General features: G+C 38.2%; 1 protein-coding gene, 1 long non-coding RNA gene and 2 pseudogenes across 4 annotated transcripts; 2 read left to right on the plus strand and 2 right to left on the minus strand.

Moving 5' to 3' along the window:
* Nucleotides 2,131-5,038, minus strand: LOC18781470 (annotated as a pseudogene). The gene has a single exon (XR_002271182.1). The product of XR_002271182.1 is annotated as a cell division cycle protein 48 homolog (transcript).
* On the plus strand, nt 6,854-19,383 carry LOC18778153 (receptor-like serine/threonine-protein kinase SD1-8). The gene is made up of 7 exons (XM_007213484.2): nt 6,854-9,213; nt 17,448-17,588; nt 17,746-17,939; nt 18,044-18,254; nt 18,342-18,579; nt 18,664-18,814; nt 18,928-19,383. Exons 1-7 carry the CDS (start codon nt 7,824-7,826, stop codon nt 19,243-19,245), a joined length of 2,643 nt encoding a protein of 880 aa, XP_007213546.2. The 5' UTR covers nt 6,854-7,823; the 3' UTR covers nt 19,246-19,383.
* Nucleotides 19,894-23,452, minus strand: LOC18780294 (annotated as a pseudogene).
* Nucleotides 20,556-22,623, plus strand: LOC109948399. 2 transcript variants are annotated; one of them, XR_002271016.1, is made up of 3 exons: nt 20,556-20,639; nt 21,302-22,445; nt 22,532-22,623. It is a non-coding gene; the product is annotated as an uncharacterized LOC109948399 (long non-coding RNA). The 2 variants fall into 2 exon arrangements; XR_002271017.1 differs by lacking the exon at nt 20,556-20,639 and having other exon boundaries at nt 20,906-21,590; nt 21,689-22,445.

Raw genomic sequence — 27,837 nt, forward strand, 5'->3', positions numbered from 1 at the left:
TATAGTATATAAATGTGTTTCCTAACATTACTCTCTATTTGATGAAACACACGGGATTGATTAAAAAAAACAAAATTTTATTGAAAGGAAACAAAATTAATTTCCTTTATGGTGCGTTTGGATGAGGAAAATAAACTTGGGATTTTGACAAAACTCAGAATTTCTAAATTGACATGAACCAATTCCGGTGTTTGGATAAAGAAACATAGAAATTTAGAAAATCCCCGTGGAAAAAAAACATGGAATTTGGAGATCATAAATCCCAAGTTTAAATTCTATCTAAAAGTCGTTATTTCTAAAATCCCAAGAGAGATTGAGTTTAAAAAAAAGATAACTTTACAAATAAATGTTAAATTCCGTGTTTTAAATCAGTCACCCAAACAAGAAACTTTACAAATTTTAAAACATCAATTTCCGTCATTTATGAAATCCTTTGTACTTTTAAATTTCCTCATCCAAACACATTGTTACGGTGCATTTGGATGAGAGAAATAAACTTAGGATTTTGACAAAACTCGGAATTTCTAAATTGACATGAACCAATTCGGATAAAAAAAAACATAGAAATTTAGAAATTCCGCGTGGAAAAAAACATGGAATTTGGAGATCATAAATCTCAACTTTAAATTTTATTTAAAAGTCGTCATTTCTAAAATTCCGAAGAGAGATTGAGTTTTTAAAAAAGATAACTTTACAAATAAAGGTTAAATTCCGTGTTTTAAATCCATCACCCAAATAAGAAACTTTACAAATTCTAGGACATTAATTTCCGTCATTTATGAAATCCTTTGTACTTTTAAATTTCCTCATCTAAACGCACTGTTATAGATTGTTATTTCCCAATTATTAACGAAAATGTTGTGCCAAGTGCAGGTCCCAAAAAGAAAAAAAGTTATATGAAAAGTTGACTATAAAAACAAAATACAATGACACTTTCTGAAAGAACTTAACTCAAGAAAAGAAAAAAAAAACAAAAATATGAGATTGTTTTTGTGATGATCCCACACAGAAGCCCACGGTGCACCAAAATTGGTGTTTGGAACAACCATGCCTTGTATCTATAAATGGCTAAAAAGGCACTTGTCAAGGTATAATACCATTCAAGATCATCTACAAAGTACTAAAAACCTCATGCCAATAAGACTTCTTTTAAGACATTAGAAAGATGACCAGAGGTTTTGAGGACAAACACAAATCGGCTTTTGTTTTCTGTAAAGGATCAAAGCGCGATATTGTTTATGACTTCGTGCCTAAGCTGTGACAAAATGTATATATAAAATCTCTCTTGAATGGCTCATGGTTTCTTTTTACTGCAGAAAGAGGAACAAATGTTGGCGGTGTCTCTTATAACGTACGTCTGTAGTTTTGGAATGTCTTTTTTTTTCCTTATGGAAATGGCTGGGAGAAGAAAGAGTTTGAATGCATTTTCAGAGCATTCAAGTCAAATTTGCATTCCCTTATGGTTGTATGTGATCGTATCTGCGTTATTGTGCATGCATATGAAGCCTAGTGATCATCCTTCTATGGAAAAAGTCATGGATATGCTTGAAGGAGCAATTGAAGCCCTAAAAATGCCTAGCAAGTCACATGCCAATATGCAGATTACGGTGCAAGGTCTGCCATGGTTCCAAGAATTCAGCCTCCTCCCAGATTTGGTATATGAGCAGGACCAAAGTTGCAAATTTAATTGCTTGAAATGATTCGAAGTTCTGTCCTAATTCTTGTTCACTTGTATTACTCTGCAGCAGCAACTGAGGGGCTAGTTTGATCTAATATGGTTTTCCCTAATTTTGGAATTGTAGCATGTAGATTGGTATTATTGGGTTAGTGATACAGTTGGTCCATTATTTTTCCATTAGTTTTCCATTAATGGTGTGTTGCTTAAATCCTGGTTTTCAAGTTTACATTGGAGGTTTTTTTGCCCCAGTTTCTTTCAAGTTTACATTGAACTTGGATGTGACTAGAAATTTATACTCATCTATATACTAAAAGCTTAAAAGGTTATTTGATGAATGAAGTTAAAATGATGACATAAGATGTTTAAGTCATTTGTGCAGTAAAAGCAGTTATTGGACTCCATCTGAATGAAATTATTGTTAGTAATTATGAGACAAAACCACAGATATTTGATCCAGAAAGTAGATAAAATCCGTTTGTATTTCTAGCTACAAATACAAGAAGAAAAGACAGAAAAAAAGAAAAAACACAATCAAACCAAATCATATGTTATTCTGTCAACCAGCTCAAAATTCATCTACGATTTTTCTCTCTAAAGCAAAACTGGAACAAACACGAAAAATACAGGAAACAAAACGATCCTAACTGTATAAGTCATCTCCATCAGCCCCAGCAGACGCAGTTGCAGAAGGGTCATATCCAGCAGCTCTGTCTGCAAACCTGAATTCTGTTCCCAACCCTCTTGACTGCTGCAATGTCTGAGAAAATGTCTGGTATTTACGGATATCAGCATCACTAACACTCCTACGAGCATACTTCATGGATTCCTCGAAATGAGCTGCCATGATCTCTGCTACTTCATCATCAACATCCTCCTCCATAGCCTCAGGGTTCTCATTTTTCCTCCTATCCCTCACAATATCCTTCTCAATGTTTTCTCTAATGGCATATTTGCACGCACGCTGGCATATTTCTGTTATATCAGCACCACTAAATCCTAGGGTGTACTTGGCAAGGGCTCTAATGTCCACATCTTTGGAAACAGGAGATTTCCTCAAGCAAGACCTGAATATTTGATGGCGAGATTCTTCGTCAGGGAGAGGGATGTAAATCAACTGATCCAGACGGCCTGGACGTAGAAGTGCAGGGTCTATAATGTCAGGTCTGTTGGTGGCCCCAATGACGAAAACAGTTTTCTTTGCAGACATTCCATCCATTTCCGTAAGGAGTTGGTTCAGTACCCTATCAGCAGCACCCCCAGCATCGCCTACGCTGCTACCTCTCTGTGTAGCAATGGAATCAAGTTCATCAAAGAACAGGACACATGGAGCAGATCCACGGGCCTTGTCGAAAATTTCACGTACATTGGCCTCACTCTCTCCAAACCACATTGTAAGCAATTCAGGTCCCTTGACACTGATGAAGTTTGCTTGACACTCATTGGCAATAGCTTTGGCGAGAAGAGTTTTACCACATCCAGGAGGGCCATAGAAAAGAACTCCCTTTGAGGGTGACATTCCAAATTTCTCAAATTTCTCAGGATGCTCCACTGGATATTGAACCGTCTCTTGAAGTTCCCTCTTGACATTCTCGAGACCTCCGATATCTTTCCAACTAACATTCGGCACCTCAACAACTGTTTCACGAAGAGCGGATGGGTTGCTCGTGCCAAGAGCCGTCTGCAAGTGCTCGTTTGTAACTGCCATTGAATTAAGTATCTCGGCATCTATTTCCTCATCTTCTAAGTCAATCACGTCCATCTTCTCTCTGATGCATTGAAGTGCAGCCTCAGTACACAAAGCAGCTAGATCAGCACCAACATAACCATGTGTGTCCTTAGCTATCTTTTCTAAATTAACTTCTTCAGCAAGCTTCATGTTCCTGGTATGAATACGCAGAACCTCAAGACGCCCAACTTCATCTGGCACACCAATATCTATTTCCCTATCAAATCTTCCAAACCTTCTGAGAGCTGGATCAATGCTATTTGGACGATTTGTAGCCCCGATAACAATTACATGCGCACGGGATTTTAGTCCATCCATGAGTGTCAAGAGTTGGGAAACAATCCTCCTCTCAACTTCTCCATTTGTCTTGTCTCTCTTGGGAGCAATTGAATCGATCTCATCAATAAAGATGATTGATGGTGCGTTCTTCTCTGCTTCCTGAAAAGCTTTCCTGAGGTTGCTTTCACTCTCCCCAGCCAGTTTCGACATGATTTCTGGTCCATTGATGCAGAAAAAGAATGCCCCAGTCTCATTAGCCACAGCACGGGCAATTAGAGTCTTACCAGTTCCAGGAGGTCCATACAACAGAATACCCTTTGGTGGTTTCACACCAATTATCTTAAACAGCTGAGGATGCCTCAGCGGCAGCTCCACCGACTCGCGAATTTGAGCCATCTGTTTCCTTACTCCACCAACATCATCATATCCAACCTCATCTAATGACCTCTCCTCATCCTCCCTTCTCACAGGCTCCCCGTCACAGAAGATTTCGGTGTCGGGAGCCACCACGCAGTACTCAGGAGGGTCAGTTTCGACAACCTTGAACTCCACACTCCTCATCCCTCCTCTCACAAGGAAGAGATCACCCGTCCTCACGGGTCGGTAGGCCTCGAAAAAATAAGGTCTCAAATATGTATCAAACAGATTTCCAGTCACCCCTTGGATACTGTCATCCACAGGGAGTACGTGAACACGGTTTCCATACTTGACATCAGCGCATTGGTAAACAGAAACGACATCTCCAAGCCTAACCCGTAGGTTGCTCCTGACAACCTTGTTCATCCTTATCTTTGGTTCCTCACATTTGTCATCAGCAACTACAATGCAGACTGTGTCCTTCCTTTTCTTTCCCTTGATCAAGATTGTGTCCCCACGAAATAGCTGGAGCCTCTCCATAGACTCTGGGTGGAGCGTGACGACAGAGTTGTCGCCATGGATATCTTCATCCACAACAAGGCGATTCACAGCCTTCTTGCGGTCAAGGATTGCCGTAGTGAAGTCCTTCTTTGAACCCCCAGTGTCCGAAGATTGATCAGCTTTGTTGGTCATCGTAACGAAGAAGCAGAAGATCGAAGAAGACGAAGCGAGAGAGTTTGAGGGTTTTTGAAGCGAGATCGAAGAATGCAAATAAAGAAGCAGAGATAAAACAGAGAGAGCAGAGTAGCTAAAAGCAATGTGGTGGGTTGTGTTGTGTTGTGAACTTGTCTATTTATGGGCGAGGGAAACTTTTTCTTGTTAGGAAAGGTTTCCTAGTGTTTCTGTAAACATTTTGCACTTTTTACAAGAAAATTTTCCTACTTGAATTTAATTTCCGTGTTCAATAAGAACACAGACCAGTGTCCTAATTGAATTAATTTCCGCAACCCATAAGGAGGCGCACCTTCATGTCCATCCCAAAGATTCCTAATTGCAATAGGTCTACATATTGAGTCCCTGTAGTTTGCTTTGTTTTACATTTAAAAAGCTCTTATAATTTTAATTTTCTCTATCAAAATTTTGTACTTTACTTCAATTAATACTACCCTCTATGTCCGGTATTTTTATTTTTTTTAATGTTTTCAATTGTAACTATCAAGAAATGTTTTCTTTGGCCAACGACATCTAGGCCAATAAAAAGGAGTTTGATTTATAGACCAATGGTCTCTGGTTCAAATCCTCATAGAAAAATCAAGAAACTTTGATTTTATATATAAACACTAAAAGCTATAAATTGAAGGGAAAACCCCAAAATTGACATGATATGTGAAATATCATTATTATCTTTGCATTATGATTTTTAGAAGAAAGAAAACTTTGATGGTAGTGTTGTAATTTTAGATTTTTCAAGGCTTGTATAGCATATTTGGTCTATTTGAACAGTCAAAATGGGCTTTCTTTTTAAGGTAGTGTATGGTTTTGTCCCCAAAAAAAAAAATTGTATGGCTTTTCTATATTCTAGGCCCTACTTATGGGCTTACATGTGAAAAGCCCTTATTATTTCATGTGCTTAGAGCCCAAGCCATGTCAGGAAGAGAATTACAAGAGCTTTTATAACGAGGAGTTTAAAATGAGGAGCTTATTTGAAGGTTCCAATCCCACCATCAAACCATTTAAAATGTTTAAGTCCATTGATTTTCTCACATTTGTTGATAATGAGATTGAACCTCTCAAATAAGCTCCCCATTCGAAACTCTTTATTATAGCATTTTCGGAAAATAACGCATTAGTTTTCAGTTCAGTTGCAGCCATCTCAACTGGTACTACGAACTGAGTACAGCAAAATGAATTTCACAGAACCTTTATCATCAAACTTTATAACACACATAGATTAACTTTAATGAAGCTTTTAAAGAAAGAGAAAGCAAATAAGCAGCAAATGGTGTTCGCCTGACAACAAGAACAAAAATAGTTCAGAAAAGAATTGCACGTCAAAGTTCAATTTGTAGAAGATCAAAATGCTGGCTCACCAGTTTCTTCATTATTTTTCTCAAATCTTATCTGAAAATTGCATGCTGCAATATGCCCTACTAATTTAATTATTTTGAGACATAACCTATTTAACAGTTGCTGAACTTTTCCCCATGAGTCAAATTCTAGAAACCCAAACGTTATATTTGGTAGCCAATATAATGTTTCTTTTCTATTTGCTTATATAGAAAATATAAATTAAATGCAAAGTTTGAGACATTTTCCAACAAAGCAGTACTTGTTTTATTTCTTTTGAATTCTTTAGGATCACCTTTAAAATGAATGATTTCGATAATCATACGATATTATAGAAGAATAAAAGAAAGATGGAGAAAGTAGGAGAAGAAAGTACAAATTTATGATAGCAGCTAGGATTCCCCTAATTAAGAAAAACACGAGTTTTGAACTTACATGAGATTGTTTATTGCAGATTGGGTTATATCAGTTAGTTAAGGCAATGTACTTGATTGGTTGGTCAATGACTAGTACTGAAATAAAACATAATTCGGATGGTTCTAAAATTTTATAAAAATCAATGACTTTGATGGTAAAAAACAGAATAAAGAAAGATTCAAAATCATTGATCATGACCAAAATCTTTAATTTTGATTATGAAAAACAAAACAAAAATATGATTTCTGAATTGAAATAAGAAAGTCTTCTGATAAGTACCTAAACTAAAACATATTCCATATGAAAAATGACAAAAATACAATTCATTTGATGTTGAATGACATAATATAATTTGACCACAAAAAGGAAGAAGACATAATATAAATAACATGTGCACCACGACAGGGGTATCCCTGTACGAAAAATCCTCTACCTTTTAATCTGTACAGTATCAATGAGATTATTTACATTCACGTTTTCTACGAAATTTTTTCTTTTTAATTTTTACATAACACTTGAAATTTTTTAAAATTACATGAATACACTTTTTGTAGCTCTAAATATTCTGCAAATAACTCAATAAATTTGCGGATATAAATTTAACCAACTTAACTGGAACGAATGTATTTCTCAATATCCAAAGAATATCGTTCATATAAAAAAAATCAATAAATCTGAAACACAACTATCGAATGCTATATTATATTAGTAAAACAAATCTGACCAAACATTCAAAATTTGACCAATGGAAACTGTGACGTTTTGGCTCATCCTCATCGTAGCACGTTTTGCCTTTTGGCTTGGAATCTAATACTTGGTTGACCCAAAAAAATGATGAGACTTGCATCTGAACGTAGCTCCAAATTTCCAGACACACTATTCATCAACCAAATCGAAAGTCGGACGAAAATAATAAAGACAAACCCAACAAGGCTACTTAGAGCATTTCCACCCCAATAATATGTTAGGGTTTGGTTGTTTTTGTTTTGACGAAATAGTAGAAATTCATTTGAAGAACAGGACACAAACTCAGGATACAACAGTAAGAATATAGCTCCGGAAGGATGTTCTTGCAAGGGTTTGGTTGTTTTGTATCATGATTGAGTCTGAAAAGTGGAGTGGTAAAAATAAGAAAAAATTAACTCAATCCAGGTAAATTGGGAAACTACAAGTAACTCAATAGAAATATCCTCTTAAGCTGGTTGTTTTCAAACCACAAAGAAACAAGAGAGACCAAGAAACATACATAAAAGCCAAAGTCAACATCTCTCTTTCTCTTCACCTATCAATGAACACCAAATGTCTTCCACAATAAAAAACATAAACCCAATGACCAAATCCCATCCTCATATGCTTTCTTCACCAACAGAAACCGCCTCATTTTGTGAAACAATGAGAGCTTCAACAAAGCACCAATTCTGCTCCTCCATTCTCTGCCTCACTTTACTCACTTTCTTCCCACTTGCCACCTCCAAAGACACTTTGTCTTCCGCCCAATCCCTCCAAAACAACCAAACCCTTGTCTCCTCCGGCGGTGTCTTTGAGTTGGGCTTGTTCAAGCCCGGCGCAACTTCAGGTTGGTACTTGGGAATCTGGTACAAAAATATCCAAGAAAAAACAGTTGTTTGGGTAGCAAACAGAGACAAACCAATTTCAAATTCATCCTCAGCAACACTCAAAATTGGTGACCATGGCAACCTTGTCCTTCTTGATGGTGAAAATGGAACATGGTCCTCCAATGAAACCCAAGCCAGGAACCCAATTGTTCAGCTTTTAGATTCCGGCAATCTGGTCCTCAGAGATGGGAATTTAAACCGAAACGGCCCGAAAGACCAGTTCCTCTGGCAGAGCTTTGATTACCCAACAGACACTCTTCTGCCAGATATGAAGTTGGGGTGGAACTTAAGCTCAAACTTGGACAGGTACATAACCTCATGGAAAAGCACAGAAGACCCATCAACAGGTGACATTTCTTTCAAGCTCGACTACCGCGGTTTCCCGGAGATTTTCCTGAGAAAGAATCAGAATATAACGTACCGCAGCGGCCCCTGGAACGGGGAGAGGTTCAGCGGTGTGCCGGAGATGACACCTTCAGACGGTATCCAATTCAATTTCGTGGCCAATTCAGAAGAGGTCTACTACTCTTTTTCGGTACGTAGCAATTCAGAGTCGTTTTATTCCCGATTGATTGTGAACCCAAATGGGGAGCTTCAACGCCTGACGTGGATCGAAAGCAGAAACATTTGGAACAAATTTTGGTACGCCCCAAAAGACCAATGCGACGATTACAGCGAGTGTGGTCCGTACGGCATTTGTGACTCAAATGCTTCTCCGGTTTGCAAGTGCTTGAAGGGTTTTGAGCCCAAGAACTTGCAGACGTGGGATTTGAGGGATGGGTCTGATGGGTGCGTGAGGAAAACGCGTTTGGAGTGTTCGAAGGACAAGTTTTTGGCTCTGGGGAACATGAAGCTGGCGGAGAGCGGCGGCGCTTTTGTGGACATGAACATGAGCCTGGAGGCGTGTAAGAAAAAGTGTTTGGAGAATTGTAGTTGCACGGCGTATTCCGACGCACGGATATCAGTAGGAGAAGGCTCAGGCTGTGTCATGTGGACTGGGGACCTTTTGGACATGAGGCAATATGCAGAAGGTGGACAACATTTCTATGTGAGATTGGCCGCTTCTGAACTAGGTACCTTTTGTTATAAAACAAGAGAGAAAATGGAGAGAATTGAGATAGAGAGAAAACTGATCTGGGAAATTGGAGAGAGTCTTTTGCTCTCGCTTCTCTGTATTATTTCTCATACGTTTCTGTCTTCATATATTACAATAATTAGAATGTGGGCTCCACACCCAATAATACACTCAATAATTTACAACACTCCCCCTTGGAGACCACAAATGATATGGAATATGTCTCGTTAAAAACCTTGCCAGTAAAAACCCAGTGGGACAAAAACTGGTCGAAGGGAAAAAGAGTACATAACCATGCGTAACATAAAATTCTGTGTATATGGACATGTGTGCGATACTGCCTCATTAAAACCTTGCCAGGAAAAACCCAGTGGGATAAAAACCTGGACGAAGGAAAAAGAGTACAGTGTGTAAAGGTCTGTATTGACAGCACGCTCCCCCTGATGCTTGGCAAAATATCTTGAAGTCATACTGTTGATCATCTTTCTGAATATCATAGTTGACACTGCTTCTGTGAGTCAATCTTGAGCGACACTGCCTCGTTAAAACCTTACCAGGAAAAACCCAGTGGGATAAAAACCTGGATGAAGGAAAAAGAGTACAGTGTGGAGCTGAGCTCTATCTGGTCTAGTATACTTCCGGAAAAACATATAAGGACCAACGGATAAGACTCATAAAAATGCTTCAATACTTTCTTAGTATAAGCAAGAATCTCGTTGGCATAATGCTCGATCGAGACAAATATTTCGTGACTTCTGCAGAAGTTTTAATGTGTTGCAAACACATTATAATCAATGTACTCACTGAGGTAATTTATGCATATTAATATTGAGTACAAATTTTGTGCTTTAAGCACATGTCCTGTAGGGACTTGCTTTATGCAACGTCAATCCTCTCAACGGATTTTGTTTAAAAGGGATTAAATTTTATGACACATGATATAGCTTTAACCCAGCTATTTATACATCTTTAGGGAATCACTTCAGGTGATATGCTCTGTGCATTTAATAACCCTTAAAGATAACATGTTGGTCTCCGTAATTGTGCAGTAAGGGGGGAGGCACAATTGAATCTGTAAATATGGAAAAAACCCAACATTCCTTGTTTCTGCCAGAAACATTGTGTCATACAAAGTAGGTATATTCCCTTTTATTCCGAACACCCAAGTATAAATTTCAATATTAACATCTTTTGGGGTTCGTATTGTGGGTTTGTGTTTTTTTTTTTTTTCACGTTCATTCGCATCTATAATGGAATTACCTCTTTCCATTTTGGCCAATGATATTGTCGACATTTAATAATTGAACGTGGTTCCAATCAACACAGCCCATTGATGATTTGAGTAGCTACTCCAAAACCAAAAATTGTCATTCATCAATTCATGATTCCACCATTCTCATGTGCATGCGCATGCATCAATTATAAGCATTCCTTTGCTTTTGGGTACCCAAGCCACTTCATGGGGCTTTTATTATGTGAGAATGTGGATTATAACCTCCATTGGAGCGTTATTTAGTAGTAGGGCGTGGATAATCTCCATTTAGGGAGTTGGAACATTTAGAACCCATATATCTGTCATGCTGCAGGCATGCCACAGATTAATACATACATGTCAATTAATTTATGGAGCTTTAACCCATATGATGGGACTTTAACCCATATGATGGGACTTTAACCCATATAATTTGCTACGCATTCGGCGTGCATAATATCAATATTGACATGTCAAAGGATTGTCCTTTCGGGACTTCAATCCACATCATTTGCTACGCAACAGGCGTGCATCATATTGATCACTGCTATACCCATATTCTGTTCTTATGGGACTTTAATCTGTGCAGTGTATTATCAATGTATCCAATTTACAATCTGTAAAATTTTCATTAATAATGCATGGATACATACAAGCCATTCTTTTGGAACGGACTTATCTCCCCATTTGGTTACCTTTCAAGATAAAATATCAAATAGGTATATAAGCATAAAATAACATAAGTATTGCTTACATCCTTAGGTGGGAGAAACTTTTCTCAAGCATCATTCAAGCTCGTATTGGCCCAGTAAATATAAAGTATCGCTTGATGATCTTGTTATATCCTGCAAGAGCAAAATCACAACTCTTTTCTCTGTCAAAAACAAATAATCCTCAGAGAGTTACAGAAAGAGAAAAAATGCAAAAATAATGTGATATTGATTGCAAGAGAAGGTAAGCAATCAGGGAAGGAAGCTGGTGGGAGCAAAAAAACAAGCTCTCAATTCTCCTAGTCTAGAAGGACCTCAGGAGATTAGAGCATAAGGCCGCATTCACAATTCCCTGATCTTGCAGAAACATGATCAGGGATAGTCTTGCTTCCTGAATGGATGATCAGAGATAGTCTTGCTTCTCGGGCACATTAAGTGCTCACTGATAAGAAAAACAAGTAGATATCGCATTTACTAGATATGGAGATAACTGGATGTCTTCTGCAAAGAAAATTTCGTTAGTAAAACATTTATACACAAATACAATGAATAGGTAGAACCGGTGAATTTCAAATTAACCATAGTAAAATTGCGAGATTCTCGGGATGCTGTTGAAAAAGTGCGAGATTCTCGGGATGCTATTGAAAAAATAGCTTCGTGAAATCCGTAAAGCAAGATCGGCTTTGAAAATAATGCTTGAAAACGCCGAAAGTGCCGACAGGCATTATTAGAGGCCACGTGAAGTTTTGGACTCTAGGAAAGAAAAAGATAATATGGGGATTCGAGAAGATATTGGAGTCCTGAAAAACAGTAGCCATATTTCCTCCTATAGATATGGCCGTTGCAAAACTTGATTGGAGCAACTGCGTTTCAACTCAAATTTTTTTTTCATTTTCTGAAACTTTAGTTTTCCTAGGACTTTCTCTCTCCCTCAATTTTCTCTCCAGTTCCTAGGACTTTCTTCGAAACCTTCTCAAAAATGGCTTCCTCTTCTTCCTGCCCAAATTATTTTAATTTAAATGATGCCCCAACAGCAACCAGTGACGCCAAAGTTTGGCGTCCATCCTTTGTATCCCAAAATCGTCATCTCACAGTTAATGATTCTGTGATGATGAATGATGCTACTGCTGTCATAGTAGCTAGGAATTTCATCACTCCAATGGATGAAATGCTGTTAACAGGGAGGTCTGAGGAAGAGGCTATTGATGACTCAATGGCTTTTAGCATTCAGAGTGCTGCTTCTGTTTCTAACATGGCTGATCGTTTGCGTACTAGAGCAAACGAGGTTGAGAAGCTGACAACTGAAAATTCGTCTCTTCAAAGAATGCTTCATGAGTCTCAACAGGAGGTTGAGAAACTGAAAGGAGAGAATAATGCCTTGTTGAAACTGGTGAGTTCGTACTCAGTTGATACACTGAGAAGGCTAGACATGCTGCAGGTCTCCAATGAAAGAATTTTGGGAGACCACGAGAAGCTCATGGCTAAGCTTAAGAGGCGCCGTCATCTTCCTTCAGAGGCTTCCAGAACATAGTGTAATTTTATAGATTTTACAGGGCCTGCACCTTCATTGCAGGAAAAAATCTATCTGTTGTATGCCCCTTTTCAGTTATAATAATTGCGCACATTCTTAAACTTGCACATGTGGTTTTTACGTCTTTTCAAAATGACGGTTTGGAACCTTGTGCCTTATAGGTTCAAATAACCACATTGTCTCTCCCAAATTGCATAGTAGCCAGGAACTTTTGGCCTGGGCACAAACTCAGAATTTATTTGCCCTTTTCAAATGGACATGAAATGTGAATTAAGTAAAAGCCATGATAATATCGCAATATAGTAGTGAAGAGCATTAACTACTATATACCTACAACTTCAAGTTTAGGATCTCTCGTATATTTGGATCCATGGGCTTCCGGCCCAGATATAACTAAATATGTGGGGAGCCTCAATTTATTATTTGAGGTTAATATTATCCATTTCGCGGTGTATTCTTAACAACCGGAATTCACAAAATATATTTCTTCCTTGAGGTGTCGATTATAACAAAATCGAACTTTAAATTCATCATCTTCTTATACCAAATAAATATGTGGCGTACCACAATTTGCAATAATACCTCAAGGGTTGTCCATTTAATTGTTGGAACTTCAGGTTCTCAACACTGTTAAATTTTTGAACTTCAGGCCAAAGCCACATATTCTCATGGTATGGACATTTTTACAATATTCTGTACATATTTCGGGACTTCAAGCCCTTACATAATTGTCCATATTTTGAGGAACTTCTGGCATCTCATTTAATTGCTCATCCATGAGTTTAAGGAACTGCAGGTTCCCTTTTGTATATAGTGACGGTTTAACCAAAATGGTTCATATTTATGCATACGTCACTATTCATGTATACGGCACTATTCATGTGTACAGTACATTTGCCAGTACAGTTATCATCCATGTGTACGGCATTATGAACCAATACGGTACTGTTACATCATCAAGGAACCCCAGGTCCTTATTTACATGTCAAGGATCAAGGACCCTCAAGTCCAATCCGATCAGGGCTAACAGACCCCACCATAGATTATTCCCTATAGGATTAGAAATAAATGAACCAGAAAGTGCAATCCAATCAAAATATCATATCAATACCAAAAGAGAAATTTCAGGCATATGCCTATATATTATGATGAAAACAAAAGCCCAAAAGCAAAAAGAAATAATAAGTATTCTTGCTATATCATATTGCATCTAACAAAAACAAGCGGGCAAATTCATCATGAATATTATGGTTTGTGTTTTTTTTTTTTTTTTTTTTTTTTTTTTTATACATAACAACATCCTAGCATTATTGATCATGCGGTAAATTATAACTGTATCTTTCAAACCACAGTTCCACTAGGAAGTGTCAATCAATATTTTAAAAACATTTATTTCCTTTATGAAATCAGATTATTTAACTTGACAAAATACTCCCGCAATGCATGGTTTACAAATACTGGTGATTTGAGCAATCTAAACTGGTCAAGAGTATTTTAATAATGTAATTAATTAAAGGAGATAGGGTACTTATCCCTTTATTTCGGTGGGTGTTCACATGCTTTCCACTAGGCTGATCAACTTGCTGTATCCTACAAGGCTCGATCTCCAGTGCCTTGCATCAAATCAACACCGACCTGTTAACAACTTTTAGTGGCTTACCTCCATTTTAGAAAAATGTTTCTTCACTGCTTTTTGACTATACTTCCTCCATTGATATCCATCATCAAGGATATCAACTTGGCTCCTCGTTTGAAAAGCACCTTTTTTTTTTTTTTTTTTTTTTTTTTTTTTTTGAGAAAAACCGCATCAGCGACCTCTTGATGATCATGGGCATCATGATCATCATGATCTGCGGCGTCGTCAACCTCCACCCCAGCCAGCAGCGGCTCTGTAGACTCCAACGCAGCTCTCCAGCCGCTCTGAGTCGGATGATCTCCTCCTCCTCCAAGAGAAGAGCAACCAGGACCTCCATTGAGCCATCCGAAGGTAGAGTAGCCGGACCCCCACATCTATGCCCGAGACGACTGCCCGGTCTCCGTCTGCGGCTACCCGGGCTTCAACCTGACCAAACCAGAGCTCAGCCATGATCGAGGCGGCCTGGGGTTCGGAGAAGACTCCGAGAGTGACTCGGCGGTAGAGATCAGGCGCATCGCAGAGGTCGAGAACCATGTGGAGGTTGAGAAACTTCGGCATCGGCACAGACAGCTGCTGCTCCAGCAGTGGTAAGTCCATCAGTGGCCAATGGAGCCATCATCTGCTGTTGAATTGTAGTTGCAGATAAGTTCTTGGCTGGTGTTGCTTAAGAGTCCGCAAATTCCACCTTGGATCTCACAGGCACTGCAAGCAGGTTTTGATACACAGCAGCAACAAAGGAGAGCCTGCAAGGCAGAGACTTAGAAGCTTTTGAGGGAGGCAAAGGTCTTCTGGATCTGGCGGCCACAGGGGTTGGGATGATGAGGTGAGGCTGCTGTTGGCTTTCAAAGAATCCTCTGTTCAATCTGATCCCCATGGTTTCTTGTCTGATTGGAAAGCTACCTGCATAAACAGCTCCTCTTCCTGCGAATGGGCGGTGGGAAGGGAGGATGCTGCCCCTGGTGATGATAATCAGCTGGATCGCCTCTGTCCGTTTTTGAAACTCCAGTTGGTACCAAGGGTGCCTCAGCTGCTGCTGGCGGTGCCTCTACATCTATTGGGTTTTCTGGAAATAGAAATGAAAATGAGAATTTGGGCATCATTGAATCTGTTGTTTGAGTCTCAATCAAACCCAAGAAAGAAAAGCGATGAAGCAGAGTGTTTTGATCGAATTTCCCAGCTGGTATTTTAGAGATAATTCGTGCTGATAACGTGTTATAAAACAAGAGAGAAAATGGAGAGAATTGAGATAGAGAGAAAACTGATCTGGGAAATTGGAGAGAGTCTTTTGCTCTCGCTTCTCTGTATTATTTCTCATACGTTTCTGTCTTCATATATTACAATAATTAGAATGTGGGCTCCACACCCAATAATACACTCAATAATTTACAACACCTTTCCCTTTTTCTTTATTTTTCATAGTGGTATCATTGTTAGGAAATTATGCTTTTTAGTCCGTGTCACTGACGTAATTAATTAGATCAAATCCATATTTTCAGTTTCAGAAAAAGACTATTTTTAAACCAATACCAATTGCACCCACCTCTACCTCTAAGAACACAAAGCCTCATGCGTGTATCGTTTTGTTTTATGTAAGCGATATTGTGAGAGCGAAATTTGTACACAAAATTATAAGATAATTATTTTTAAATATCATTTAAGTTACAAGTCTCTTATCATGCATGCATCGTTTTGTAGTTGTGTACCATTTTTGGGGGTAATTAAAGCTTATTTCCAGTGTGCTAGGATATCATATTATTAAACGACCAAACCCCACCAAACAAGAAAGAAAGGAAATGCGTGTCACAGGTGTGAGTGAGGTGTCTGTATATGTCAATTTTCATGCTCTAAGTCTGCATCACGTGTTATGCATTTGTTCTTCTTTGTGAAGACAGCTTCACTCTTTTTCCTCAATTATAATTTATATTTGATCCTTTTTTAGTTGGGAAATTTATTATTTTATCTAAGATAGGATTTAAATTATAAAAAAATATATATGAAATGGACTTTAAAAACATATTAAAAGTCTATTTACAACATAGTAAAGAGACTTTTAACTTCTTATAAATTACAAAACTGCCATCAATTTATTAAAATAAGCTCAATTCCAAAACCTCGTAAAAAATCCAAAACACTCAATAGAGTATCAAAGTAATTTAATAATTAAAATTAAATTTAAGAGCGTCAACGGTTATTTTTGAGTTTTTTTAGTTATTTACAAAAATTAAATGATGTAGAGTTTATTTATATTATTAATGCTAAGAATATGTATATACCTAAATATTTCTTTTTAATTTTTGTTGCCATAATCAACGGGGCCCCACCCGAACAAGAAAAATTAAAAGAAGACCCTTGGACAAACGGCTGTCATTATTTCCTTTTAAACTGCTTTTTTGGACGGTCACATGGCACCTGGTATATTAATCAATGTTTTAGGCAGCTCTTTGTCCAAAATTCGGGGCTAGTGGGCCGCCATTTTTGACTTGGTTAGGTTTTCTTGGGCCACCGGTCCTTTTCAATCTTTGCTTTGCGAAATTAGTAATTAGGGTAATACCGCGGCGAAATAGCCTGAATTTTTCAGGCGGGACAATAATTCTGTGGGTTCCACTCTAGAATTTATTCAAGGTAAATTAGACCTTTTGATTAAAAAGTCCAAGGTGGTATAATTTAGGCTAGGAATTTAAATAAAATAAAATAAATGAAATATTCAATTTGAAGTGCGAATGGTGAAACGGTGACTGTAAAATAGGTCTCTCAGTTCTTCCATTTCATAAATGTTCTTAGCTGCTCACCTATGAATACCTATGGTCTTAGTTGTTCACCTATTAATGCTGCAAATATGTGGGCCAAATTGCCCGTGGTTAGGTATGATTTGTCACATCCATTTGGGTGGACCCTCATTGGGATATTTTGGTAGCAGGTTTTCTTTTACATTTAAATTGTGGTGTTATGTGCACGTTTCTTATGTTATGCCACATGCTTATCTTAAGAACATTCCAATCTCCACCTTAGATCCAAATAGGATGCTTACTAAAGTGAAGAAATTATACATTTTGTAAGAACATCAAATATGATCACTAACTATGTACAGTAATGTTCATTTCAGATGGAGATGGGAAAACGAAACGATTAATCATGATTGTAGGCATTGTAGTTGGTGTTGGCATTCTGCTAGCAGGACTTGCAATCTGTTTTGTATGGAAGAGGAAATTGGCTATTAAGAACCGAGGAAGAATAGAACAAAAAGGTACTACCAAGTAACTTCTATATACTCAACAACCGGAAAGATTATTTGACAATGTCGATCAAATATCTTGTTAAACATCGACAATGTATCATGTATTCAACCATGGGGCTCAAAACTTAGATATTGAGGTACAACTTTTTTGCTTACTTATGAACAGGTCCTAATGAAAGAAGCCAGGATTTTCTGCTAAATGGGGTTGTTATCACAAGTAAGAAGGAGAACTACTCAGGTGAAAGGGGCAATGATGAGCTAGAGTTGCCATTGCTTGATTTTAGCACTGTAGCAGTGGCTACGGATAACTTTTCTGATGAAAATCAACTGGGACAGGGTGGTTTTGGTTGTGTTTACAAGGTAAGAACAATGTGTTTAAAATCAATCGCCCGATCATACATACATTAAACAAATTGCAGAAGCAACTTGGGACAGATTTAGTAATGTGGTTAATCCAATTGCAGGGTACGTTGGTAGAAGGTGAAGTAGTTGCTATCAAGAGACTTTCGAAGAACTCTGGACAGGGAACGGAAGAATTCAAAAACGAAGTGAAGTTAATCGCAAGACTTCAGCACCGAAATCTTGTCCGACTGCTTGGTTGCTGCATTGATATGGACGAAAAGATGCTGATTTATGAATACATGGAGAACAAAAGCCTGGATTCTGTTTTGTTCAGTGAGTGCCTTGCTCAACTACATCTTAGTTTAATAGCCAAGCTTGAGATGGAATGGAACTAAAAAAAGTTGATGATAACTGTTGCAGGTCAAGCAAAAAGGTCTATGCTGGATTGGCAAAAGCGTTTCGAGATTATTTGTGGGATTGCTCGAGGACTTCTTTATCTTCACCAAGATTCTAGATTTAGAATTATTCATCGGGATCTCAAGGCAAGCAATATTTTGCTTGATGGAGAATTGACCCCGAAGATTTCGGACTTTGGAAGGGCTAGAATATTTGGTAGGGATCAGACAGAAGCCAATACCAGAAGAGTTGTGGGAACATAGTAAGTACCAATACCCTGCATATACAATAAGCTTTCTATTTTTCTGACCATATATGCTGATTTCACTTTATTGGCGATCTGCAGTGGATATATGTCTCCTGAATATGCCATGGACGGGCTCTTCTCGATCAAGTCTGATGTCTTTAGTTTTGGTGTTCTAGTGTTGGAGATCATTAGTGGTAAAAAGAACAGGGGATTTTATTACTCAAACAATGAGCTAAACCTCCTAGGACATGTAAGTAAAAAAGGCACGATCTAGAAAAAAAAAACTTTATATTTCATTTCATTTCATGCCTATGCATCACTAGATTCACTGCTAACAGAAAAAATGACTTGGAACTTTTGCAGGCTTGGAAGCTATGGACAGAAGGAAAGGGGTTGGAAATAATCGATCCCTCCGTTGGGGATTCGTATTCGCCCTCCGAGGTGTTGAGATGCATGCAAGTTGGACTTTTATGCGTCCAAGAGCGCGCGGAAGATAGGCCTACAATGTCGTCTGTGGTTTTAATGTTGAGTAGTGAAACTGCAACAATGCCTCAGCCTAAAAACCCTGGTTTTTGCCTAGAAAGGAATAAAAATCCGCTTGAAACAGATTCTTCCTCTAGCAAGCAAGACCAATCCTGCACTGTAAACCACGTAACAGTCACAATGCTGGATGGTAGGTAGGTAGTGAAAGCTATCACCTCATCAAATCATGTTTGTATATCTTACAAAATCCCAATTTTCTGATTGATCAAAGTTATACATTTTAATGTAAATTTTTTTATTTATATATGGATCAACTTTGAAGATATATTCTTGCTAGCTTGAATTGTTACCAAATCAACCCAAAACAATAAAAACCTTCATTTGGATGGCAGTGAAATAATATTGGGTGGTAGGGGGTTAGTAACTTAAGTGGTTAATTGATTTGCAACTCGAGTCATTTAGCTCATTTGATCGAGGAAAAAAATATTTCCATTTTTTTTCTTCTTGCTTTGGACTCCAAAAATTTAATTAGTAAGCCTGGAAATGCAAGTCCATTCACAAAATAATTCCCAAAATTTTTTGTCTGTTACAAAAATGCTCACCACTTTCACCAAAATTCCTAAACTTTGTAGCACAACAAAACCCGCTTGCTCAAACAAAATGGTACAAATTCTAAACCGGAAAATATGCAGAGCCCACTGACCACTGTCCTCCAAAATCCCCGTGTGGTTAGTGTGAAGCTGCAGAGTGATTTTCCTGGTTCGGCATCAGCAGCTACGCCGCGTGCCTCCTCTCTTCTGGTAATTGACTATAATATTGTTCTTTTTGTTTTTTTTTTTCTTCTGGTTAACATCAGGATATCAACCAAAATACCAAAAAATCAGAAAAATAGAACAAAAAGAACCCTAAAATATCCAAACCTACCACTGATTAGGCTCTGTGTGTTCATTTAATATCCAAACCCAAAACTACGAAATTGAGTTTTGGGAATTACCCATCTGTGCAAATATTCAGCTCTGTCTGTTCATTTAATTCTCCGAATGAGTATGGTATATGTGTTTCTTCAGATATGCTCATGATGATAGAAAACGCATTAATGTGCATGGTTCTTAATTCAATTGGATTTGCACAAGTCTTTGATTTTTATACACTGACTAGGCATTGTAGTTCTTACAACATTGGATAACATAAGCCAACAACGGTTGCTCTGGAATAAATACAAACAGTTATCTCATAGTTAGGATTTTTCAGTAGGCGGAGGATGATACGAAATGGGAATCAAGTGCAGATCTTGTTTTCTACGGACAGCAATGCCGAAGGCATGTCCAGGTCTTCATGCTTCATCCCGTTGGGGAGTTTCCAATCAAAATGGTATAACAAGAATGCAAGTGGAAGTTAAACGTTGGCAAGACCATATGATATGCCTGGGCATATTCTCCTTCCAGCACCAAATGGGATATATTCAAAGTTTGTTCCCTTGTAGTCAATAGAGCTATCGAGGAACCAATTGGGATTAAAGCGCTCAGGCTCATTCCAGTAATTGGGATCTCTACCAATTGCCCATGCATTCACAATTACCTTGGATTTCACAGGTATTTCGTATCCATCAATCTCGCATTTCTCTCCGCATTCTCTTGGAAGTAACAGGGGAATAGGAGGGTGTAACCTGAGCGTCTCCCTAATAACCAAGTTCAAATATTTCATCTCTCTAATGCATGTTTCATCTATCTGTCCTTTTCTATTAAACACTTCCCTCACTTCATTCTGTGCCGTTTTCATTACTCTTGGATTTTTTATCATTTCTGTTATTGCCCAATCTACAGCTGTAGCTGATGTCTCACTCCCAGCAGAAAACATATCCTGAAAGTGATTAATTTATTAAATGATCAAAAACTAGTTTTTCTCTATGAATTGTCAAAGAATTCTAAGTAAAGAGAAAAAGAACTATATTCCTAAACCCAACATAAATAATCTTAAATGATAAAAAAACAAGTTATAAATGTTGACTGTTAAGAGTATCTTAGATATCAAGGACAGATTATGGAGAATAACAGACATCATGCAAATGCTGTACATTGGAGTTTTAATGTACAGTTAGAATGCAGGAATACTTGTTACCAGCCTTTTCAACTCTATAGTGTGTCATATATGGTTTCGACTAAAAGAACTAGTTGTAGAAGTGTTGAATGGCTGAAGGGACTTATGTAAGGGATTAGCTGAACTTGCTTAACTAGGTCATAACCCAATTTTTCAGTGTTTGTAGAGGTAAATCGATGAAAAAGACCAGCCATAATTTTGACGGTGTCCTTGCCAACACTGTTTGAATCATTAAAGACTACACCAGTTGTGGCGTGTCTACTATGCTGTTTTTGCTATGGTTACTCTTCTAAGGATGAATGTTGAAGGCAATAAAGGTGCTTATTGAGAAAATGCATAAACTGATTGGGGGTATAATTACCAATATGCTGAGACCCAAGATCCATTCACCATGGTAGCCAGGATTACTTGAGGTGGTCGAGGTGATTCGAAGATATGTTGTCATGGTGAGATATATGTATTTCCATAGTCTGAGGCCTTTTAAGTTTCTGAGGTTCAGTTAAGTCCAAACCAAATGATACTTGACTATGTGGGGACATTACAGGTTGTACCAGAGTCTAAACCAGCCAAAGGTATGTGGCTCTAAAGGGAGTGGATAGTGAGACACAAGATCCTTCGAAGATGCATAGCCAAGATGGTTGAGATGATTGTTAGATAGGGTGAGGTGAGCACAAACATCTGTGTGTTGAGTACGCCCACGCTGCTTGGTGGAATACATGTGGACTTAGTATCTTTAATAGTTAGAACTATTTTAAACAATTCAGGGCTGGGTTAGGTCCACAGCAGAAAACATCTGATTGTAGATTGTAGATGCACGGTGCGCAGCATTTAGCATATAAGTTTTGGCTGATCAAAGTGAGTATTGTTTCATGGAGTTAGACAAGAGAATTTGTTACAGGGACTTAAATATTTCAAGTTAGACTGCCACAAATATTATGTATATAAAACGTGCTAACGGAATCTCATCGCAGGAAAGGCCTTCTCTAGCCGTCTCTTGTTGCAGTTCAGTGTAGTTCTTTTGTTGATGATTATATATAAGTTTATTTTACAAATTATAAATAGTGGTGTATGTGTGTAAAGCTAAGCTAGAAAATCAAATGATAGAAAATGAGTAGAGCCTTGTTCGAAAGGGCCAGGTTCCAGATTGTGAGGTTAAATTCAGGTTTACCAAGTGTTATTAAAACATGATGTCAAGAGAAAGTGTGGGTACTTACGAAGATAACAGCTTTGATGTTGTCAGTAGTTAGGGAAAACTCAAGCCCACTGCCATGCTCGTGAAATTTAAGGAGAGCATCTACCAGGTCTTCCTCTGCTTCACCCTCGACACTTTTTGTAGTTACCATATCCCTTTGATGTTCTTTGATGATGTTTTCCATTATCCTGTCAGCTTCTTTATGCAGCCTTTCAAGTTTAGGCCTCAATCCACTTAAGAGCTGAAGCAAACTGACAGAAGGAAAAACATCTGCAAGGCCGAAGCCAGACAATGTCTTTACAGCTTCCTTCACAACGTATATGAACTTTTCGTGATCCTTGGTTTTTTTACCAAAGGCTACTCTCGAAGTGAAGCAATATGTCGATGAGTAAATTTCCTCAGTAAGATTGATAGGTGATCCTGCTCTTGAGGCAATCCATTGAACGAGATTCACTACCTCTTCTTCTCTAATATGTCGGAGAAATTGAACACGTTTTGTGCTTAAAAGCTATAGCGTGCAAATTTTTCGTAGTTGTCTCCAGTATTCACCATATGGTGCAAAGCCAATGTTTGTAGAGCCGTAAGACAAGATCTTTGCAGCAAGAATAGGGGGCATTGATGCAAAGATAAGATCATGGGTTTTCATCATCTCTTTGGCAAACTCTGCTGATGAAGCTACTACAGTGGAAACTTCTCCAAGCTTGAGGTGCATAAGGGGTCCATATTTCTTGGCCAAGTCTCTTAGTCCATGATGTGGTCGAGAGCCGATTAGCTGGTGTAGGTTTCCGATAAAGGGTAGCTTCCATGGCCCTGGGGGTAGATTTGAAGCAGAGTAATTGGTTTTGCCTATGATCTTCCCTATTTTCAGTACCATGATCACAAAGAAAGCGAAGGCAAAGAGGGCTTGGAAGGAAGGGCATTGAATCTCGATGAGCAAGTGAAGGTTACTTTGGATTATAGTGGCTTTTAGTGAAACTGCATGCGTTTTACATCTATGTATAAGAAATGATGTAGCAATCTTCCTTCTTTTTCTCTCTGATGCTAAGATTTTTCCAACTGGCTAATGTCTCTTTCCTGTAATTAAGAATGTTTAAGAGCTTATCTGAAAATGGTTGGTTTTTGTTTGGTAGGGCCCCACTTCATGCAAGTTAAATCGCTAAGTTCAAAAGTGACGTAAGTTAAAATAGTAATTGATAGTATTGACAAATAAACTTAGAGAGGTGAACCAACTTCGTGTTATATTAACTATTATCCTTGGCCTTGTTGCAAATATGTGGCCTCCATTGACATTAGGGAGAAAGTCATTTTTGGGCCCCCGCTTGCTCAAACAAGTTTTGATGCCTTTTGGCCTAGAATTTGCCACAAAATGGCACAATCTAAACCGGCATATATGCAGCGCTCACTGGCATTTGACTAAATTGAGGGGTGTTTGGTACCACTGTCCTCCTCCAGGATCCCAATGTGGTTAGAGTGAAGCTGCAGAGTGATTTTTCTGGTTCAGAAGTCTTATACCGCGTGCCCTCTGTTCTGGTAATTGACTATAAAATTGTTCTGTGTTTTTTTTTTCTGGTTAAGATCAGGATATCAACCCCACAAAAAAAAAAAAAAAAAAAAAAAGAGAGAAAAAAGAGAAGTCCAAATACGCCAAAAATAGCAGAAAAGTAGAACAAAACGAACCCTAAATTATCCAAACCCAGCACTGATTAGGCATGCAATTTTACGAAATGGAGTTCTGGGAAACTCTCATCTCATTATTGTTAGAATTCATAGTTTTGAGTAGTTTGGATGTTTGGGAGGAAGGAAGAAATCACGGAGAAGAAATGAAGAAGAGAACGTTGCTCTGAAAAGAAAGCTGGAGATTACTATTGATTTCACTCCACTAGCAAATATATCGTTAGCAGAGAGAGTGAAGTGAGATGCTTCTCTAACGGATTTACATCAAAAAGAATCCTAGCCATTGCTTCTATCATCCTATGAGATGCTTACATTTGTCACTAGCTAGCACTCAAGTCTTAGGCTAGAAAGAGAGTCCACTTGGACTATGATCCAATGGCTCACATTACAAACAGATATTAAAACGCATAAAATGAATTTAAAACAGACTTTGTGACTTTGGCTCCAAGGTTTTCAGCTTAAGGGTTACACATCAACACTCCCTTCTAACCCTTTAGCTGATTTCACACCAAGTAGTTCTCTTAGATACACAAATCAATCCTTAGACAGAGCCTTGGTTAATATATCTGCAATCTGATCTTCTGTTTTGCAGTAGATAAGTTCATTCTCCTTTGCTTGAATAGCTTCTCTAATGAAGTGAAACTTTCGACTGATATGTCTGGTTTTTTGGTGGAGAACTGGATTCTTTGCTATTGCTATGGCTGATGTGTTATTCACACGTGATTTGAGTTCCTTCAACTTGTTCTTCTCCAAAATCCTCAAGTATAAACCTCAGCCATTTTGCTTGGGAAGTAGCTTCAGTAGCACTGACATATTCTGCTTATGCAGTGGACAATGCCACTGTGTTTTGCTTAATCGATGCCCATGAAAACACACCAGATCCTAGAGTAAATGCATACCATGAAGTGCTCCTCATATCATCTTCACTTCCTGCCCAGTCACTATCACAGTAACCAATTAGAGTAGTTGTCTTCCCTTTTATAAATTAAATTCCAAAATCAAGTGTTCCTTGGATGTATCTCAGCACTCTCTTTGCTGTCCCTAGGTGTTTCTTGGTAGGATTATGCATGAACCTTGCCAAGAGACTTGCTGCAAACATCACATCAAGTCTAGTTGCTGTCAACTAGAGCAAGCTTCCCACAATCTGTCTGTATTCTCCTTCATTTGCAGCTTCACTTCCATCAATCTTGCTCAATTTGTCATTTATTGCAAGTGGAGTAGCCACTGCTTTGCAATCTTTTAATCCAAACTTACTTCTGTGCATACTTCTTTTGGTGTATAAAAATACTCTTCTCGGTTTGCAATATTCCCATGCCAAGAAAGTGGTGTAACAATCCCAAGTCTGTCATCTCATAGTGCTTCATCATGTCTTTTCTACATTCTTCAAGCATTTGTGGACTATTACCAGTGTACACAATATCATCTACATATAAGGAGACAATAATGATACCTGAACTCTCACTTGTTTTGACATACAAAGTTGCTTCACTTGAACTCTTCTTGAAGCCAGGACTGTTGAAATATGCATCAATTTCATCATACTAGGCCCTTGGTGCCTATTTCAATACATACAGTGCCTTGTGCAGCTTGTACACCTTTGTTTCTTCATTTTCTTTCACAAAACCTTGTGGCTGTTCAACATGCACTTCTTCTTTTAATACTCCATTGAGGAACGCAGACTTAACATCTAGCTTATACAAATTCCATTTCTTCTGTGCAGCAAGAGCAATCAAGGTTCTAATGATGTCTAACCTTGCCACCGGAGCAAAGGTTTCATTGTAATCAATCCCAGGCTTTTGTGAATAGCCTTTAGCCACCAATCGAGCCTCATTTTTCTGCACGGTACCATCTAGATTAAGTTTGGTCTTATAGACCCACTTGACACCAATGACAGGTTTATTAAACGGTCTCTCAACAAGCTGCCAAGTATTATTCTTCTCTATTATTTCCAACTCAGCCTCCATTGCCTTTCTCCATGACTCATCTAGATTAGCCTCTTCAAAATTCGTAGGTTCCATTATGCACATATTACACTGAGCCATGATCTGGTTGATACTTTTCCATTTCTTTGGTGTGTGGTCAATAGCTTGCGAGCTTTCAAGTATTTCCTCATCTTGTAGTGTAGTACCTCCGTCCATTTGAGTTGATGGTTCGAAGGTTTGACTTGGTTCACAGTCTTGACTTCCAGTAGGCATAGAAACTTTTATTTCTTCTGCACCAGTATTCTCCCACTTCCATGAAGCATCTTCATCAAAATGTACATCTCTTGACAGAATAATCTTTCTAGATTTTGGATCAAATAATATGCACCCTTTTTCACATATTCCGTAACCCACAAAGATACACTTGTGGCTGTTTTCTTCAAGTTTATGTTTGAGTGCTGAACGGATGTGCACATGGCAAGGAGATCCAAAAATCTTCAAGTGTGCAATACCTGGTTTTCTGCTAGTATAAGTTTCAAATGGTGTTACCTTCTTCAGAGACTTAGAGGGACATCTATTTAGTAGATAAATTGCAGTGTTTACAGCCTCTGCCCAAAACTCATAGGGAATACCCTTCTCATGCAGCATGGATTTTGCCATTTCCACCACTGTTCTGTTCTTTCTCTCGGCTATTCCATTTTGCTGAGGAGAGTATGCTACAGTTAGCTGCCTTTGAATTCTAGACTCTTCACAATACTTGTTAAATTCGCTTGATAAAAACTCTCCACCCCTATCACTTCTCAAACCTTTTATCTTATATCCACTTTGCAGCTCAGTCATAGTCTTGAACTTTTTAAAACATTCACATGTGCTTGACTTGTTTATGATGAAATACACCCATGACATTGTAGTGCAATCATCTGTAAATAGCAGAAAATACCTGTTTCTTGAAATGGATTCAGTCTGCATTGGTCCACAGATATCTGTGTGAACCAATTCCAAAGGACATGTAGCTCTCCAAATGGACTCCAATGGAAAGGAATCTCTATGTTGCTTTCCTAGCATGCAGCCTTCACACACTACTGAAGTCTGCTCCAAGTGAGGTAAGCCATGAACCATGTCTTGATTCTCAAGCATTTTTATGCTCCTTTCATTTAAGTGCCCTAATCTCTTGTGCCATGTTTGCAAGCAGTGTGTAACACTAGCCTTTAAGGCTAAATCACTTGCAGGCATCATTGTAAGAGGAAAACATCTATTATTTGTCATTTGAACTCGAACAATCAGATTGTCCAGTGACCGATCATCATAAATGTTCACCATATCCCTCCAAACACAAGATAGTACCCATGCTACATCATTTGTTCAACACTACGCAGATTTTCTTCAAGACCTGCTACAAGCATCACTTCTTGAATGTGCTTCCTACCCAACTTGGTTTCTATCACAAGAGTCCCTTTTCCTATAACTGGAACTATTTCTCCAGTACCCATCTTTACTTTAGAAGTCAAATTTCTTTGAACATTGACTAACAAACTCTCATCACCTGTCAAGTGGTTACTACAACCACTGTCAATGTACCATGAGTGATTTACCTTCACATTTGTCACAGCATTGCATGCATAGAACAAGGTTCCAGTTTCTTCAACCTGATTTGCATAGTTCAATTTCTGTACATTTTTATTTCCATGACACTCTCTGAGCATATGTCCAAATTTCCCACACCCTTTGCATTTAGGCTTCCCTTCAAACCAACACTTGCCAAAATGCAATTTATCACAGTGTTTACAAGCCGTTTTGTTCCCATCGTTGGATTTCTAATCCTTCTGAGATTTTTGATCTCCAGAAGAAACTCCACTCTTAGGATTTTTCCTCTCAATATTCAGACTAGTAAAAGCCCTTTCTGTA

Source organism: Prunus persica, chromosome G4 (genome assembly GCF_000346465.2).
Source record: "Prunus persica cultivar Lovell chromosome G4, Prunus_persica_NCBIv2, whole genome shotgun sequence".
Classification (NCBI taxonomy): domain Eukaryota; kingdom Viridiplantae; phylum Streptophyta; class Magnoliopsida; order Rosales; family Rosaceae; genus Prunus; species Prunus persica.

What these genes read in the sequence shown, in the direction of transcription:
- LOC18778153 (XM_007213484.2), top strand. Translation starts at nt 7,824, where the DNA reads ATGTCTTCCACAATAAAAAACATAAACCCAATGACCAAATCCCATCCT. An exon ending in AGGAAGAATAGAACAAAAAG is followed by an intron (nt 17,589 to 17,745) that starts GTACTACCAAGT and finishes ACTTATGAACAG; the next exon opens with GTCCTAATGAAAGAAGCCAG. An exon ending in GTTTTGGTTGTGTTTACAAG is followed by an intron (nt 17,940 to 18,043) that starts GTAAGAACAATG and finishes ATCCAATTGCAG; the next exon opens with GGTACGTTGGTAGAAGGTGA.